At 49.0% G+C, this 17926-nt stretch overlaps 1 protein-coding gene across 1 annotated transcript; it reads right to left on the bottom strand.

Annotated features, from left to right (window-relative positions):
• Positions 1-8520: 8520 nt before the first annotated feature.
• Positions 8521-11360, bottom strand: LOC119107858 (lectin BRA-3). Its single transcript, XM_037231422.1, has 4 exons — positions 11088-11360; positions 10250-10391; positions 9732-9849; positions 8521-9032 (listed from the first exon to the last, which is right to left on the bottom strand). Exons 1-4 carry the CDS (start codon positions 11128-11130, stop codon positions 8895-8897), a joined length of 441 nt encoding a protein of 146 aa, XP_037087317.1. The 5' UTR covers positions 11131-11360; the 3' UTR covers positions 8521-8894.
• Positions 11361-17926: the final 6566 nt, after the last annotated feature.

Here is a 17926-nt window from a genome sequence, read left to right as displayed (position 1 = left end):
TGTCGGGCAAACTGCTGGGCCCGGCGAGAAAGATGCCGAGTCTGGGCGTGAGCTTCTGAGCCTGGAGGGGTCGAGCTGCTGGGCCCGGGAGAGGACTGGTGTGTCTGGGGGTGAGCTGCTGAGCCTGGGTGCGAGCTGCTGGATCTGTGGAGTAGACTGCTGGGCTTGGGAAGGGGGTTACTGAGTCTATGGGTGAGCTGCTGAGACTGCGTCGAGCTGATAGGTCTCTGAAGTAGACTACTGGGTCTGGAGAAGGGCTGCTGAGTCCTGGGAGGGAGGGGGGGTGAGCTGCTGGGTCTGGGGAACGAGCTGCTGGGCTTGAGGAGCAGACTGCTGGGTCTGGGGAAGGGCTGCTGAGTCCTGGGAAGGGGGGGGGGTGAGCTGCTGGGTCTGGGGAAAGAGCTGTCGAGTTTGAGGAGCAGACTGCTGGGTCTGGGGAAGGGTTGATAGGTCTGGAGAGTGGGATGGTGGGTTTTGAGAGCGTGGTGGTGGTCTGGGAGCGAACTGATGGTCTGGTGGGTCTTTGGAGGGGACTGGTGAGTCCGGGAAGTGGATTGGTAGGTCTGGATGACGAGCTCGTAGGTCTGACAGACTGATGGATCTGAGAGGCGGACCGGCGAGTTCGAAGGGCGGTCTGGCGGAGCTGGGTGGAGGGTCTCGCCGATTGGAAAATCCCATGGGTGCCCATTTGGAAGGGTTACTCGTCGGGCACAGGCTTTGGAAAAACTAGCCGTATGGGTACGGGTTTGCGTAAGACTCTTGTAGCTGATAAGGTCTTAACGAAACAATATACCTTGGCGCATTTTTCTCGTTTATAGGCATACACTCACGACCAAAGCTTGGTGGTCTGAGCAAGCTGGCTATCACCTGGTAAGGGAGCTATTATGTATATGATGGTTAGCTTGTAGATTAGGCACCAGCGGCATCTGTTTACATTATCGATTGCTGACTTTACTGTATTCCACGGGGAGTCAGCGAGTTGGTGCCGAAGACGAGTGTGTCACATGTGAAAATGCCACAGCGTGTAACACTGCTCTGTGTAACACTACATGTAGTACTACTGTCACTCAGCTTTGTTGATAGTCTTTGGCAATGTATACGTCCAGTGGGCAGAAGCGGATTTGAGGGAGGAGTGAATGGTATGATATTGTCGGGTCCCCCGGAAAACTTTACGTGGGGAGAGCCATCAACGAAGTACCCCCTTGTGGTGAGTGATTTGCAAAACTGCGTCACCGTTGGGCGCTCCATCGGAACCACGGTGCGCTACCGCTGTCTCATCTCGCGCCACCACTCTACGTCCACAGTTTTGCAGCGGCCTGAGGCGGGCACCATGCCCAGAGCATTGTCCAGCACCACTCCTGGAGTAGTGTCCAGGCCCTTCTTCAAACTCAGAGAAGAACCTCAACGCGGAGTGCGGTGAGCAAAGAACGTTTTGCGCAAATCTGTCCCTATTTTCCTCAAATGTTTTATGACAAGACGGGCATATTGGCAGATGAAAGCCATTAACGAAGCCAGAAGGCCCAGAAACGCACAAAAAACAAACGACAACGAATGACGGAAACGTCCGGATTCAGGACTCACGGCGTGTAAAGCGGGATGTCACAGAGCGCGATGTGACTCGTAGTGAAGGCTGTATTGTCGAAGTGTCTGCCTCGAATAAAAAAAAATGTGAAATCCTTATACGCCGTCTCACAGGGCTGGAAACTGTTGTCTCCAGACAGCTCTTCATTATGCGTTACCAACCAGAGAGGCCTCCTCCAAAAGGGAAATACAAGGATCTCAGAGGAATGGCGATGCAGCCAAATCATGCTGAGTCGAGGACGATAACCAGAGGCAGAACAAACAGGTAGGTGCTGACTGGAAGGTGGCAGTACTACATGCACTGTCATGCACCACATGCGCTGAGCTGGAAATATGTGCTACAGCAGCCAAAAAGGGTTGCGATGCCACTTAGATTAAGTGTTCTGGCACAAGCAAGATGCTGTGAGCTAAATTTTGGGATTCGGTTTATGTTGCTCAAATGCAGTCGCTATTGCATTTTAGCAGTACTTCTCTGTAGCTTTCAGCAACATGCCTTATCTTGCTATTAAGAATAACTAGGCCTTTCTTAATTCAGATTTGTTGCTTGGTCGCAGAAAAATCAAATTGCTGCTCCTCGGGGGGCAGCGAGACCCGCTGCTGCATTTTCGTCCATCAGTGGAAATGAAAAGGGCTGAAAGACACTGTCATAGATGCAGCAATTGTCATTAAGCTCGTTTGGTTGCTAGAGTGTGAACTTGAAGTTTGTGACGCATCGGCCCGAGTAGGGTTTTTTTCCGCAAAATAGGTTGGAGGGAGGAGCTGAGCAGGGAACATGGCCAAATCTATCACTGGGTGTGACCACATCTGGGATTGGGGAGGTTAAATCAGGGTTGGTTGTCAAAATGAAATCTGGAGGAGACAAACATAAAAATGGCACCTTAAATGGGCAAGCGTGAAAAGCGTGCATCTGTGAAAAGAATTGGAGGAAAAAATCAGCAGTTTGTGGAAATTTCAGGGACATTCCTGCTACCCCTCAAGAAGCTTCGTCCATAAACTATCACAAAAACACAGGAAAACATATTCTCCGCGAATTTGACACGCTTTCTTCCCAAAGTTGAGTGGCAGGACGTCCCTTACCCCCGAATCTGAAGAGAAAGCTACATCCTGGCTTTAACTCTCCAACACTTGAATGACTGGTATATGGGAACTGGGAGTGGCTAAAAGACTCACATGATTCACCAGCCTTATAAGATCAAACAGGACGACAGAAAATCATGATATGCATGAGGGGAGATAAATAATGTTGTTGCTACGGATATCATTATCAGTAGGGAACAGTCAGAGGGAAGGATGACGCTGACCGAATTACGGAATAACCAGGACAATGGCATCAACGGCCTAGCTCTCGGTACCAAGTATCTTGCACACAGGATTCTTACGCAAAACTAAATTTCACGTGAAAGGGTGGGTGAAGAAATGCATTGCGAAGACAGGTGATACAAAGAACCAGGCGTATGAAGAAATGCAGCACGACGAAATCCGTGCCCAAAGACATGGGAAGCGAGGAGGCAGGTGTTGCGACGAAGTGCTGTCCGAAGTAATGCGACAAGAGGAAGTGCGTATAAGACTAAAGGCGATGTGAAAATCGGGTATCTGTTATCCGAGGTTAGGCAGATTGAAATTATGCAAGAAACGAAATTTTCGGATGCAAATGGTCGCATACAAATATTTTGCACCAGGATTTGCTACACTTAGATGCCCGTGCCTCGATCGGCGAGTTTAATTTGGCTACGATGGAATGGGATCCAAAGATCTGCACATGCTATGAGCATGAACAAATGCGATTCAGAGATCTATGTACAATATTTTGTGTACGAAGAAATGCAATCCGAATAAATACAATATGGATTTTTATGCGATCTTGGCGTGAAGCCAGTCGCGTAATGTAGACGAATGTACCACCCACTCACCAAACAATCTCCATACTGTCCTGCTTACTACTGGTGTGCCAGTAATTGGCCGTCAAGCGGAAAATGTCACCTTTCTCAAACTGGTTCCCAATACAACACCCTGTGGTCCAAACCGACCGCGAATGCAATACCCTGTGCTTCAAGCCGACCGTAAATACAACACCTTGTGGTCCAACCCGACCGCGAATACAGCACCCTGTGCTTCAAACCGACAGTAAATACAACACCCCGTGGTTTAAACCGACCGCGAATACCCTGCACCCTGCGGGTTAAACCGACCGCGAATACCCTGCACCCTGCGGGTTAAACCGACCGCGAATACCCTGCACCCTGCGGGTTAAACCGACCGCGAATACCCTGCACCCTGCGGGTTAAACCGACCGCGAATACCCTGCACCCTGCGGGTTAAACCGACCGCGAATACCCTGCACCCTGCGGGTTAAACCGACCGCGAATACAACACTCTGTGGTTTAAATCGACTGCGAGTACAACACCCTGTGGCTTAAACCGACCGCGATTGGGCCACGTAACCTACGAAGTTGAGTGGGGGCACTGTGGCAAGCGTTCGCTCAGCCGTGCTACCTAGTTGAGTTTTTGCACCGAAAATCATGATAAATCCATAGATTTTGTCGGTCAAAATTGTCGGATCTGGCCTAGCCCGGTGCCAACTACTTTCGGGTCTTGTGAATTCACGAAATGAGCGCAAACGTCACATTCGTCAACCTTTCCCTGCTGAATACTCATGAGAAGGTGGCTTGCCAACGCGCTGATTGGATCCATTGATGTGAATCACCAAATGTGCCTGGCTCATCAGCCCAAGTTTTGGCAGTATTCACACTGGGATAAGGTCGGAAACACTCGCACCTTGCATTGCCTCGCTTGTGCCACGCCGCACGATGCGTCTTTTTGGTATAACGGAGGTGATTTTTGCGATGAAATGATATATTAATGAATTATATGAAAAAGAGACATGATAGCGCCACGGCAATGAAAAAGTGGCATGATAGCGCCATGGCGATGGAAAAGCAAGCGTGCGATATGGCCCACAAACGTCAGCACGGCACTGAGTTTGGCTGACTACCAATGATAAAGCCAAAATCCCCACAGATGTTCAATGGAAAAGTTTTTAACTTTAGGCCTTGATTGGAAACCGCCATCCAAAACCAAAATGCTAAATTCTGCTTTAATGGCACGGCCAATGGTCATTTAATGGTACCCGAATTTATTAAAGATGGATGTGTTTTGTTCTTGCTATGCTGCTTTGCTGACTATTCGTTCACAATGCATACCAATGCCAGCACGTGATAAAGACGTTGTAACAGCTTAATGGTACTTTGCGGCATGGAAAGTCCTGTGGAGCATTGAGTGGACTGAACCTGTCTCCACGTTGCTGAATAGTTCCTTACGTCCCTTATTCAACACGAAGAGTATAGTTGATTGGTCCAGTGCCGCCTGTCTCTGCCAATTGAACACAACTCGACCACTGTCACATGCCTGCAGACTGTGCTCACACTGACTGTCACATCGCTACAGACTGTGCCCACACTGACTGTCACATCGCTACAGACTGTGCCCACGCTGACTGTCACATCGCTACAGACTATGCCCAAGCAGACCGTCCCGTCGCTGCGGCCTGTGCCCACACTGACTGTCACATCGCTGCAGACTGTGCCCAAGTAGACCGTCACATCGCTGCAGACTGTGCCCAAGCAGACCGTCACATCGCTGCAGACTGTGCCCTGCCAGTACGGTACTCGAACAAAAAGTCGAATGAAAATCCCAATGAAACAGTTCTAACGAAAGCAGTTGAAAGCAATGAAATTCGACATGGATAAAAGTGAAATCGGAGAGCACAAAAAATTGACAAGGATAAAAGCGCAATCGCAAAAAAGGTGAAGGACACAAAGTCGAATGGGGTAAAAGTAGACAGAGTAAAAAATTTCAAAACATTCCAACGGGTAAAAGATCGACAGGGAAAATTTTGAATAAGAAAAAAGTTGTAATAAATCCGTGGATTCTCAAATGTGGGCGCACACCCCTCATCCGGCAAACGCTTATGGCAGGAAAACACCACTCAAGCTTTCACGACAAAGCCCTGCAGAACGCGCCCTAGGGCTATTAGGTGGATGGTGTGCCATGGGTTCCCTGATAGTTGCTATCCATATCCACAACTTCCTTTTTAATCATCTTCTGGGACGGTCGCGAGCAACACAGGCTGCCACGGCAGGAGGTGGCGAGCTGCAGCAGTGCCTGTGGCAAATGTCGTTTTTTCTAGTGCTGGCGCAGAAATGTGTCTGGTTTCCAATGCTGGTTCCTGGTTCTCATTGCCTTTTTTTGAAAATGAGATTTTGGGTCCTTTTTCCGACTCATTAGTTCATACGCCCTCACGCCTGGCTCTTGGATTTTATTAACTGTTTTGCAAACGTGGCATCCTGTTCCTGGCTTTCACTGATTCTTTCACAAATACAAATATGTGGTATTGGCTTTCACTACTTCGTTCACATACGCTAGAACCTAGCTCTTGGTTTCCATTGACTTTCCTTAAACACCAGCCCCTTCTTGTCCAGTTTCCACCAGTTCTTGTACAATCGCTAGCCATGGCTCATGGTTCCTACAAGTGAAGTGTTTTCCAATTTGTATTCCTGTCGACTTTCTTTCTCTCCCACTGTTTCCCGATTTGACTTTTATCTCTGTCAAGTCTCACTATTATCCCTGCCGGCCTTTTGTCTTTCGACTTTTTAACTCAATATTTATCCGCTTCGACCTTGTTCGTTCGACCTTTTTCGTTTCGATTTCCATCCGTGTCGACTTTTGCCTCTTTGAATTGTTATCCTTCGGCTTTTCCTTCATTCGCCTTTGTTTCCATGCGACTTTCATCCCTCTCAACCTTTTGGTTCGACTTAATTTTTTTTTAAATTTCCATCGTTCGACATTCTTCTTTCGACTTGGTGTTCGGACACCTTCGCCGGTCCACCTTTCCTCGTTGCTGGATGGGCAGGTCGGCTGCCGGTCGTGAGCATCGGGCAGGTGGTCCCAATCGCTCGCGGCTGTGTTTTACCGCCGCTCGCTGCGCGGGCCGTCCGTCCCCGCGGCGTAAACACGTGACTTTGGACCGGTCGACACGTCACCACTCTGTGCTGGGCTGAGTTACTGCGCGCTAAAACGCCGCACGCTAACGGGAGGGCAAGAGCGGAGGCGCCGCGGCGGCGGCCTGTTTGTTTTTCCGCGCGAAGGCAGTTCTCTGCGATCGCTCAGCACGCAGTTGGAACGAAGGTGCCCAGACGGCCTACGCGTGCGGGTGCGTGCAGGCAGTATGCTGGCCGTGCGCCTGCTTTGTGTTTCGCTCACGGGACTCAGCTGGATGGTTTGGGTTAGAGTCAAATAGTCCGGACTGGATTCTGTTTCAGAATCCACGGGATTGGACCGTGTTAAAACACCCGTGCGCCTTGTTGGCAGGCTTGTGCTTGTTTTGAATGATTATCAGAATCGGATCGGAATGTTCCGAAGTTTGGCGGAATCAAGCTTGCAATGTTTTTGGTGGCTAGGTGATTCGGAATCAGTCCCGACTCAATTTCGGTTTACTAAACCACATGAATTTGAGTTGAGTCGGCCCGAATTAACGTCCAGCCATAAGTGCCATTGAAGATGGTTTCTCGTTGATCGTAGTAAATGCAATTGGATTGAAAGAACTGGTAGCAACATCATCAATTCATTTTCGCATATGACATTTTGGACGCCATAATTTAGATTTCAGTCACGTTTATTGGAATTCCAATACCTCAGATTCAAATGATATCTTCCTCATTTAGAGTCGGAGGCAGAAGCGGCGCGGGGGGGGGATCAGAGGGAAAGTTACCCCCCTGCCGGCAGGCAGGGTGGGGGAAAAGTATGCTTTTTATTTTGGGAAGTACTCTTTTCCCCAACAAACGCTTTTTCACTTCTGTGGAAAAACATAAAAAAGTATTATCAGAATTCAGGCCAAGGAGTGTCAAGACTGGGCTAGAGGGCACTAAATTTGGTTCAGAAGACCTTTTTCCGCATGAAGAGACCAACTTTCTTGATCGTGTGAAGACCTTTTTGAGGTATGTAGCCTATTTCCTACCTTTAGAGGCCACATTTTGTGTTAAAAAGGCCCTTTGCTGGCTTAGAAGGCCTCCGTTGTGAACTGGGAGGCCCCTGCTCTGAATTAGGAGATACCCTCAATACGTCACGAGCACCCTTCTCTGCAACAGGAGGCTCCTTTCAGGATAGGGTAGCTATTTGCTTTACCGAGAAGGTCCCTGTATTAGTGAGAAGACCCCCCATTATGGAACATTTTAATTTTTATCTCTATTTTTATGGATATTGATGATGTAACAATTTGATACGGCAGTACGTGCGCCAGTGCTCCCCTCCCTTTTGTTTGCGATGTTGCCCAAGAGGTCCTGCGCGGAGGCCCCATATTGTCCAAGAGGCTGCCTAACAAATCCTGCCCCTTCTGCTCAAAATCCGCGGCACCGCCCCTGGTCAGAGCTCAAATCGAGCGAAGCCGTTTGTTTGAATGAACGGCCGATTCGAGTCACTTATCGAAAAGCAGGTCGAATCATTTGATGGACTTTGCCCAGGTTTAAATTTCAGTTGCTTTCATCTCATTGTAATCAAATCGTTTAACTCAGGACTCAGCTCTCAAGCATCTCGAGTGGGCTGGGTGCGATTCACCCGGAGTTAAACACAGATGTCCTTGTTGGACATACCCGTCTGCACATTGTGTTTACATAAAGGCCCAGATGTGGTGATATACCTCAGATGTGATGAGGCAGCGACAAACCGTCTGCGTATGGTTGAGAGTGGCGAAAGCATACACTATCTGGCATTGTGCAACCCTGGCACGATTTTTCTCTTGAGCACAATCTTGTTTGGATGGTATCCTGATCCACCCCAGCCATTTGGGTACTTACAGCCGATGGGTCGCTGACCTTCATTTGTGCCAGTCACATATCTATTCAATTCGCTAGACAAGCAGAAGGCCCCGATTTCATCAAGCATAAATGTGGTACATTCCGATGAGTTTATTTTGCAAAACATCGGATCACAACTGCAGTGGTTTATCGTGAGAGTTTCCTCCTTCCATAGGCGGACGCATTCATTGGTCAGTATTGCATTGTGAAATGGCTACGCGTTTAAAAGATGTTCTATCGTGCAGTTTGCGTTGTGAAATGGTCATGCGTTTGAGAGATGTGCTGTCTTGCAGTTTCGTCTGGTGCGAATTTAATACGTCATGACGCGGCGATGCGCCGGCCTGGTCGTTAGTCTCGAAACAATCTGTTACCAGGTCTCAATATGCAGCGCAGCACCACCATCGGCGATGTAACACACATACAATACTCTTGTATTATGTGGTAGTCTTCCTCCTTCTGTTTGGATTAAGAAGATCCCCTGATCTTGCATATGAAGTTCTTGTTCTCTTTGCAGTGGTTGTCATCCCACTTCCCCGTGGCCGGGTCCTGGACGTTAACACAGTCTTGGTCCAGCAGGTTATTCGGCTGGCCGTCCATCCAGTTCTACAGGAACAAGAAAAAGGGGTGTCTACCTCGTTCGTTCCGGTCAACACGCCTGAAAAATTGCCTGGAGATATGCTACAAACATGCTATAGACCCAGATCGCCGCATAAAAAGAAGACTGATGTTTAAGTAACCCATGCATCAGTCACATAATTCGCTAATAACCTTGTTTCTGTCGATTAATTTTGCCCGTTTCACTATCGTCAGCCTGGCTGAAATTGAGTTATTTCAGTGTCGTCACTTGGGGTAAGTTATCAACTTTAGATGAAGGAACTGGTCACTGATCGAGGTGATAACCTGTTTGCCTGTGTTTCACCCATGTGCACCCATGCAAGGTGTTGAGGCGGGGAACGCAATCATACGGCCTATCTTTGAGAACAGATTGGGCTTATGAAATACTCTTAAGTGCTTTATCAAAATCTTAGAAAATTAATGAAACCAATTAGAGTAGTTAAAAAGCCTAGTCTTTCTATGCCAAAAAATCAAGAGGATGATTCACGGCATTGATACCGGAAACATTGTAAGGACTTTGGGACCAAAAAAAGATTAATGCTTTGCCATACCAAATGTTGATATTGTATGGACTCACTACAACTGAGTTAACTGAATAACTTTTTCATACTGCGCTTGATCTCTACCTTCAAAACTCAGCTCTCCGTACATGTTCGCTAGGACCCGGCCTGACCTGTGCAAACTCACCGTAAAGTCGACCGATGAGCCGTCGGACCAGACGAAGTTGTTCTCGCTGCTGAGATCGTTGAGGCCAATCCACGTGTCCATGGCGCCCATTTGCGTGAACAAAAAGTTGGCCTCAGCCCTGGAAGGAGTACCGTTCGATTTGTACCGTTCGAGTACCGTTCGATTTCTCGCCAAACAGGACGTCGGCGTTTTTATCGCCAAGAAGGCGTTGAAAATGAGGAATACAAAACGGTGGCATTGAGCGTAGCGATGGGTGAGTGCGACCGCGTCACATTCGGGAGTGCTCACACTTGACATTGTGACCGACCTGTGCGTCAGCTGAGGCCACTGTGGACCCCCTCGACTATTACTGGCGGAGCTTCGGGCCATGAGGCCTTAAGGCGCGCCCACAAACACTTGCACACAAACCAGCTCGAGTGAATGCACGGCGCCTCCGCCCAGCGTCAGTAGCAGCAGGATACCGTGACGCCTCGCTGCTGTCCTGTGACGTCATTGACCGGTTGTCAAACTTCACCTACGCGCTGTGCACGCTGACGAGGTCAGAGCCTGACGCCATGGCGAGGCAGGCGGTGCGCGCGTCCCTCCAGGTGGCTGTGTAGGTGGAGCTCCAGTAGCAGTCGAGACCGTACGTCACCCAGTTGTTTGGGCAGGCCCCCAGTGCTGCCGACGTCAAGGGGTTTGCAACGTGGTGTGCTTATTCAGTCGGCCGAGGTTAGCATTTGTCTGATCGGATCGCCATTGAAACAACCGATGATGACAACTAGCATCAGTAACTTTAAATGAAATTGAAGGGAATGGGGCAACAGGAAACCTTTCTAATGTTTCCTTCTCCTAGAAGGAGTGGGCAGCTACCATTTGAATAGTAATACTACCTCCAACAAATCCGGAGCACCGTGGAAAGCGACGCTCTTTTTTTGGTATCCTCTCCCCATGCTATGGGACCAACAGCCAAAATTTGAGGACTTATGACAGCGTCAAGTAAAATGCAATGACAACAGAAAATGCGTGATCCAAGCGAGAAGCCCGATTTCCTACATGTTTTACTCAGAAACGATTTGTCGTCGGTAATCTGGATCCCTTGACAAGGATGCTGACACATCAAGTGTAAGCCGTTGAATATCGATTGTTTCCTAATACCGGACAAGTTACGAATAATGAAAGTTAGTAGCCTGAGCGCTTGGTACGGGCATCGATGGGACTTGACGCAGGATCGATGTCTTCACAACTACTAAGTCGCACAAGCGACGGACCTGACAAGCGCCCTTGTCCTGGCGTGGCCGCGGCAAACTTCGCTGATCACATGCAGCTTTCACACGTATATCTTCCCTTGACCTTGTGGGACACATTGGCACTGACCTGAACTGAGGAGCGCCGTCGCGAGCACCACCGCCCGTAACATGTTGCTGCTGGGGTCACAAACAGACGTAAGGGCGTCTTTGGGCCACGGGGCCTTTTTATCGGCCGGCGCGCCGCTGACCTGGCCCCGGCAGCTGCTGTTCTCCCAGCCGTTTATCTGGCCGGTCTCTGACACGCGCCGGCCAGCTCCACCCGCCGGGCCGGCACGCTCACATGGAAACGGCCGCCACAGGCTACCCGGCGGGACGCAGCCGGCAGTCTCCGGCCTGTAGGCAGGCCGTGTTGCTTCTGCCTTGTACGCGTCGGCGAGGGGTTCGTCCGACGGCAAGCTCCGTCGCACCTGTGGGGTGGGCTGGGCAAATAAACGGCCACGCAGGCAGGTGCGGCACTCCCACGTCGATACACGCCCCGTGCCTCCGATTCCCTGGTGTCGGAGCGCGCGTTCGAACCAGTCGTCCGTCGTCCCTAGTCCATGTTCATCTAAGAGAGGAGCAGGTGAATTCATCAGAATTAAAATGGGAGGGGCTGTGATTAATGAAAGGGTTCGCTCAAAAAGCTGCTTTGATGATGGTATGGAATTTTGCGCTGATGTGCGTGACTTGGTCTCGCGTTGTGCATACGGCAAATGTAACGCAAACTTGAATACCATATAATGCACTTTGCTTTGCAGAATCGTGTAAGGTTCAAGGATTATGCGGTATGTAGATGTTGCAAGTGAAGTGCAGAACGCTGTTAGCGAGATACTAGTTGTTTTGTCTGTCATGTGTACGTATAGGCCTGCATATTCCGGCCATAGCATTTTCAGCACGGGATGCGCCACAGGGAAGGGGAGGACAAAGCAAGTGCGCTCTTTCATGAATGACGCTGTGTTCATGTTTAAAAGCTGTAGATATTTAACAAGACAATTAAAAGGATCGGACACCCAGTGACGACCGAAATGTGTTATAACACTACCTTACTTGGAACAGATGGAAATTTTGTCTTAAACGAGCAGCGGTTCAAATCCAATAAACTTAAACTCGAAACCATTTTTTTCGTATGCGTCATTGACCTGTGGCTCCGCTAAGAATACCATTATGTTTGACGGGTAGACCATCCCTGTGACGGATCCAGAGGTGGGGAGGGGGCACGGAGCCATGCCTCCGCATGGTCCCGAAGGGGCCCAAAACCAGTGAACTACAGACGCAGTTTTCTTACACAAAACACAACGAAATTGGCTCAACACGTGCTCGGGTGGACATGCAATTTAACTACCCCCCCCCCCCCCCCTCTTCCTCCTGAAGCTTGGTACAAAATTATGGCCGAACGGCACGGTGTATCCGTGCCAAACTTTGCATAACTGTAGGCAACTGAAGACCGGATGTATCGACATAATAGATTAGATGTGCCTTGTAATGTCGCTAACCTATAGCAGGTCAAAGTCAGGTCGTGGCTGTCAGCGAAAGCCATTTCTCGAGAATCGTTCAATCTGACGCAACAGCGGAGTGTTAGGCAAAACCATGCATCTCTGAAATGGTTTCGTAGGCAATAAGCCGATTCAATTGAAATGAAAACAAATTCCATTGACCTAGAGTCAGGTATGAAAGTCAGATCGAGGTCAAATTAGCATGCCGTTTCACTCGAGAGCTTGTTTTGTGGGGTAGCTTCTGGTGTTTGTTTCGAATATATTAATCACAGGGACCGCAACAGACATGTTTTGAGGGTAAGAGCAGTCACTGTCCTAGAATGACCCAGGTCAATTTTTTTAGGAGCATACCGCCTGGTGTAATCCCTTACGATTATTCAAATACAAAAATAACAGTTATCTTGTAGGTTTTTGGTTATCTTGACTCCCTTAATGTCAAGACACTCTTTTAAGTTCTCTTAAGGTCTTAAGGGCAACGTTACTGACCTCGTATGAACACCATTTATCTTTTGCTTGGAACAATTATCTAGGCTCACGGTGGTCCCATGGCTGAGGTGTGGGGTTACTTCAAGCACCAATCTGTAGTTTGACATTGTTTGACCTTATCGAACCAAGGGCCATGACCGAGAAACCTCTAATTTGTACACAAGTGAGCTCACATACAGGCTAACCAACCCTGTAAAGTTAATGCATCTAGCTGTTCTTATTTCCGAGATCTCAAGGGGTCAAATTGACCTCCCCTAAGCGAAAGGTGTTCGACCGCCCACCCGGGCGCGTGTTAAAGCTTAGGACGCTGTTCAGAGGTTCTGTGCTTTTACCGGAGGCCCTATATGTTCACTTGAAGGATCAATCCGATCGCTGAGGTGCCTTCCACTTTGCCCTTAATTTATTTGCATTTGTTCGGAGAATCCTGCATTGTTGTCGGGGCCCTATCTCCTAGCACGCGGGGCACGGTCGTTGATCACGGATGTTTCCCATTCGCCTGAAAGGCTCTTTACACTATAGCCCAGGGCTCATATACTAACCTGCCGGGGTACTCTCGGCTGCTCAGGGGTCATTATTGGATCTTGGGTACTCCCTGTTTGAATGGAGGGCCCTACGCTCTTGTCGGGGGTTATCTGTTCACCTGTTCGGGCACACTCTATCGTTCGGGCCTTCCGCAAAGTGTCTTGGGTATTTACAATGTGCTTTGGGGTGCCCCGCTGTCTTGTTGGAGGTCCCATCTGTTATGTTGCTTGGGCACACTAGGTCACACATTTGAGTGTTTCTTACTTGCTTGGATGCCCCTACTTTCTCGACGGGGCCGTCTGTTCACCTATTCTGGCACACTCGATGGCTGATAGGCTCTACATTGTGTCTTGGATGTTTCACATTTTAATGGAGGGCCCTATTATGCTCTTTTCAGGGAATCATCTGTTTATATGCTCGGGGCAGTGGCAGATCCAGGGGGCGCACAGGGCCATGAGCCCCCCCCCCCCCCCGTTGGGTCCCTTTGGGGTCCATAGGCTTTGATGGGACCATTACCAGCCGAACGGATGCAATTTTTAACACATCACACAACAAACCTCACCATCTTTGGGCCTCCAGGCGACAGAGAACATTCGCGAGCGATAAATGTGAAAGTGAAGGGGCCGTAAACAGACAAACATATTTCTTTCGATAATCGAGAGGGTGATGATCGGTAAATATTTTAAGGCTCATCACACTGTCTAGAGATCCTACGCTGATGCAGGGAGCCCCATATGTCCACCTACTGGGTTAAGCTTATCGCTAAGGAACCTTTTACGTTACCCCTGATCTCTGCATTTTCTTCGGAGGGCCCCATGCCGTTTTTGCGACACTATCTGCTCGCATGTCGGGGTGCTCCTGATCGATCAGGAGCTATTCACGGATTCTTCCCCTTGCCCCGAAAGGCTCTACACGCTATTTCCAGGGCGCCATATGTTAACCTGCCGGGGTACTCCCGGTTGTTCAGCGGCCCTTCACATGGGTCTCCGATTCTTTCCACTTTCTCGGAGGGTCATGCCCTGGGGCTGGGCCCCACGTAACGTTATGCAACGAGACACTCGATGCTCAGTGGCTCTCTACTTTGATCGCGGGTTCTTTCTCTCTAATGTAATTGGCGGAGGACTCTTCACTCCTATCTGAGCTCTTCCTGTTGGCCTTTGTCCGTTCACAGGGGTGTAGGAACAGGGGGGCGTGGGGGCCATGCCCCCACGCACTTTTCAAGGTCGGAGGCCAGCAGTGTTGACTGCCCCCCCCCCCCCCCCACTTCTCAGATTAAGGTTGTGCTTAGCTTCCTTTTGCGCTACATGAAACATACATGTGGATTTACCTAGTTCACCAGCCATATTTCTCAAGATGTGCCATATTTTTTTCGTTTGGTCATTGGCCATCGCTAAATGTCTCAGCTGCGGGGCCGACACCGCACAGCCTATGGAGACTGGAACGCCGTGCACCCGGGCTCTGGCCATGACATGTGAGCGCGCATATTCAAAACCACATTATACAGTTTTATCAGTGTTTTATTCTGAGTTAATCTTGAACATTAAAAGATGGACATGGATTAGCCATCTAATAAGACTTTGGGACCCCATTTCATTTATAATATATCTTCAGAGTCCTCAATATCTCTGAAGAACACAGAACAACATGGACTGAAGCCTATGTGACAAGAATTGAGCCACCTGCAGGGATGAGGGATTGTGTTGCGTCACTGAGGGTTCTTGTGCTGATCCGGGGCCAACTGCGCGGGTCGGAAAGCCTCCCGTGTCAGGGAGGGGTACAATGTGATAGATATATCCTTCTAATGACCTCCGGATCGACCAGGAGATATCGCCCCGCATCACTAGAATGACAGCAGAAGACACTTCGCGATGGGACGGAATGGCTCTTCAGCCCTTGACAGAAAACAGAAATGTGCCCCTGATGTTCTATTCAAGGGACCCCTGACCGGAAGGAAATTAGAGGTCTGTCTCATAGCTGAGAGAGTGGGGGTCTCATTGTTGAATAGAGTGGGTCGAAATGAGTAAAAAAGCCAACAAGGCCATCAAGACCGACAAGGCAATGAACGTTTCGATGTTTGCCTGAGAACGTTTATTTTTCAGAATGGGTTAGGGGAACGAATTGCATCAAAAGGTTTGAACAGGCTCGCTCGCAACCTCGAGAGCAAGGACAGCGATGGCCTTGGTCGCAGCTTCCGCAGAACTGTGCAGCGTGGGCCACTGCAAGTGCCACCAGACAGCGGGCGCCGTATAAACCTGCCTTCTGGACATATTAATAGTTACAGAAAAACGAAAAATGGAGATTCCACCCTTACTCTTCCAGTTCCATCACCAGGTTCCAGCACCGCCTTGTGGTGCTTTAAGGGTCAATCCGTTATTATCATCTGTCTAAAAATCGCGCAAGTGAAATATGCATCCAGACTTACTTTTAAGTGTAATTTGTGGTGCTCTGAAGTGTCCAAAGGTATTTATTTCAGAAAGGTCATCATTTTCGTCCACCCGTTGGCCACAGCTCGGTATGACCTGATGGACCAACGCCGCGCGGCCTAGGGAGACTGCAACGTCTGGCGTCGAGTTTTTTGTTGCTATGATTTGCGAGCGCGCAAGTTACATAAAAACACGATACGTAGATTGTGTCACTTATCGGTTCTGACTAAATGTTGAAAATTTCCAGACAAACATGGCTTCGTCATGTTAATACACCTTGTTGATCAATCGATCTGCAATCAAATTTTCATCTTCAAATTTCGATAAAACATATCTATCTATAACCCGCCTTCGCGATGTCCCTAATGTCTGTAGAGCCCAGATAAAATATTCTGGCAAAGCTTCTGAATTCTATCGGCTCGGAAAGGGTTCACAAAGCCATTGTAAATTAAGGGCGTCGCTGATTCAACCCGTGCGGTCGTTCAACGCCTGCTTTTCTGCAGTTCATTGGCTTCAAAATACAAACAGAATTCATTTCACGGTGGCTTCTGGTTTCTGTTCTGGTTACAAGATAAAACAACAATAAAAGATGCAAACTGTGTACCTTGTTGACAAGGAAGCTACATCAGGGGATTTTTGAGGGATGGGGTCACCATAAGAAGGGCTTTTATCAACCTTGTGTTCCCCTTTGGCAAGGCTCTGGCCGCACCCCTGCCTACACACAAGAGCAGATCAAGTCGTTGATGTTGAATGATGGGCAATGAAATGCCCGTTGGGCCAATTCATACCTAAGGCAGACAGCTTCCCCGGGGGTTTCTTTCTGCGTTGTTGCGGTGTAAGGGAATATAGTTCAGAAAAAATACTGTTGCAGATGTCCAACATATGTTTTACACGCCAATTAGTAGCGATGCTGATCCAGAAATATGCAACAAGGTAGCCATGCAATCAGTTCTCAGACAGTCATGCGGAAAACAGCGGGGCCAGGACAGCGGCCGCCGACAGCGGACGGGACCAGGGCCCAGACAAGGAATATATGACGGAAGGCCCTTCATTCTGTGGCTTGGTTTTTGAAGGAAATTTTCCAGTTTTATGGCTTTTGTCACCTTGTTTTCAGCGGTTTCAAGCTCCCGAATTTGTTTCCGCCTAAAATGTTGCAATAAGTCTTATCCCTTGAAAAACAGTCATCGAAATGAAGACACGTGAAAAAACTGTTGCACTATGAGCCATCGATTCACTTTCAAAATTTTCACCAGCCTATGTCCGGGCCGTATTTTGGCATCCGCCCTGCGGAGGCAGACGCCTCCCCAAAAACCCAAAATGCCTATTCGCTCGTGGAATTTCGCTTCCGCGGGGAAGACAGTGTTGAAATGAACGAATAATCTTGGGAAGCTGGATAACCTTACTCGCCGAATGACATAGATAAGTCGAATAGGCAAGATTGTGCACCAATGAGAAACAGCTCTAGATGCATATCTAGCATAGCAGCTATTATGTTTGAATAAAGAGTGATAACAACCTTTATATCTTCCCCCCCCCCTCCCTGGTCATCAGGCGTGCTTTCCAGAAAAAGTTCTTGAAATACGCTATGAGCTTGGACCTCCCCCCCCCCCTACCAAACTTTTTGAAACGTTCCTACGCCTATGTCCGTTCATTATTGTCGAGGTCCTTTCTGTTGACCTGCCCGGGCACTTTTGACTGCACAGGGGCCCGCTACAATTCCCTTGGGCTCTTCAGCGTTGTTTGGATGATCCTTAGTTTTTGTCCAGGGTCCTATATGTTCATCTGCCAAGACGCTCTCGGCCGCTCAATGGCATTTATTCATGTGCACTGGTCTTGTGTTGTTTCCGTTTGCTCAAAGAGCCCTGCGCTGTGGCCGCGGACGATATGTTAACCTGCCGGGGCCGCCTGATTGCTTATGGTTCCACCCCCATTTACTTGGTCTCGCTTGCTCTGAGGGCTCTACCCTGCTGGCGAAAGCCTCCTCGTTGACCTGGGCGCCCTCG

The sequence above is a fragment of the Pollicipes pollicipes genome, unplaced genomic scaffold, assembly GCF_011947565.3.
Source record: "Pollicipes pollicipes isolate AB1234 unplaced genomic scaffold, Ppol_2.1 Scaffold_6686;HRSCAF=7923_pilon_pilon_pilon, whole genome shotgun sequence".
Lineage (NCBI taxonomy): Eukaryota > Metazoa > Arthropoda > Thecostraca > Pollicipedomorpha > Pollicipedidae > Pollicipes > Pollicipes pollicipes.
Note: the sequence above shows the minus strand (reverse complement) of the source record. Positions and strands in the feature narration are given on the sequence as shown.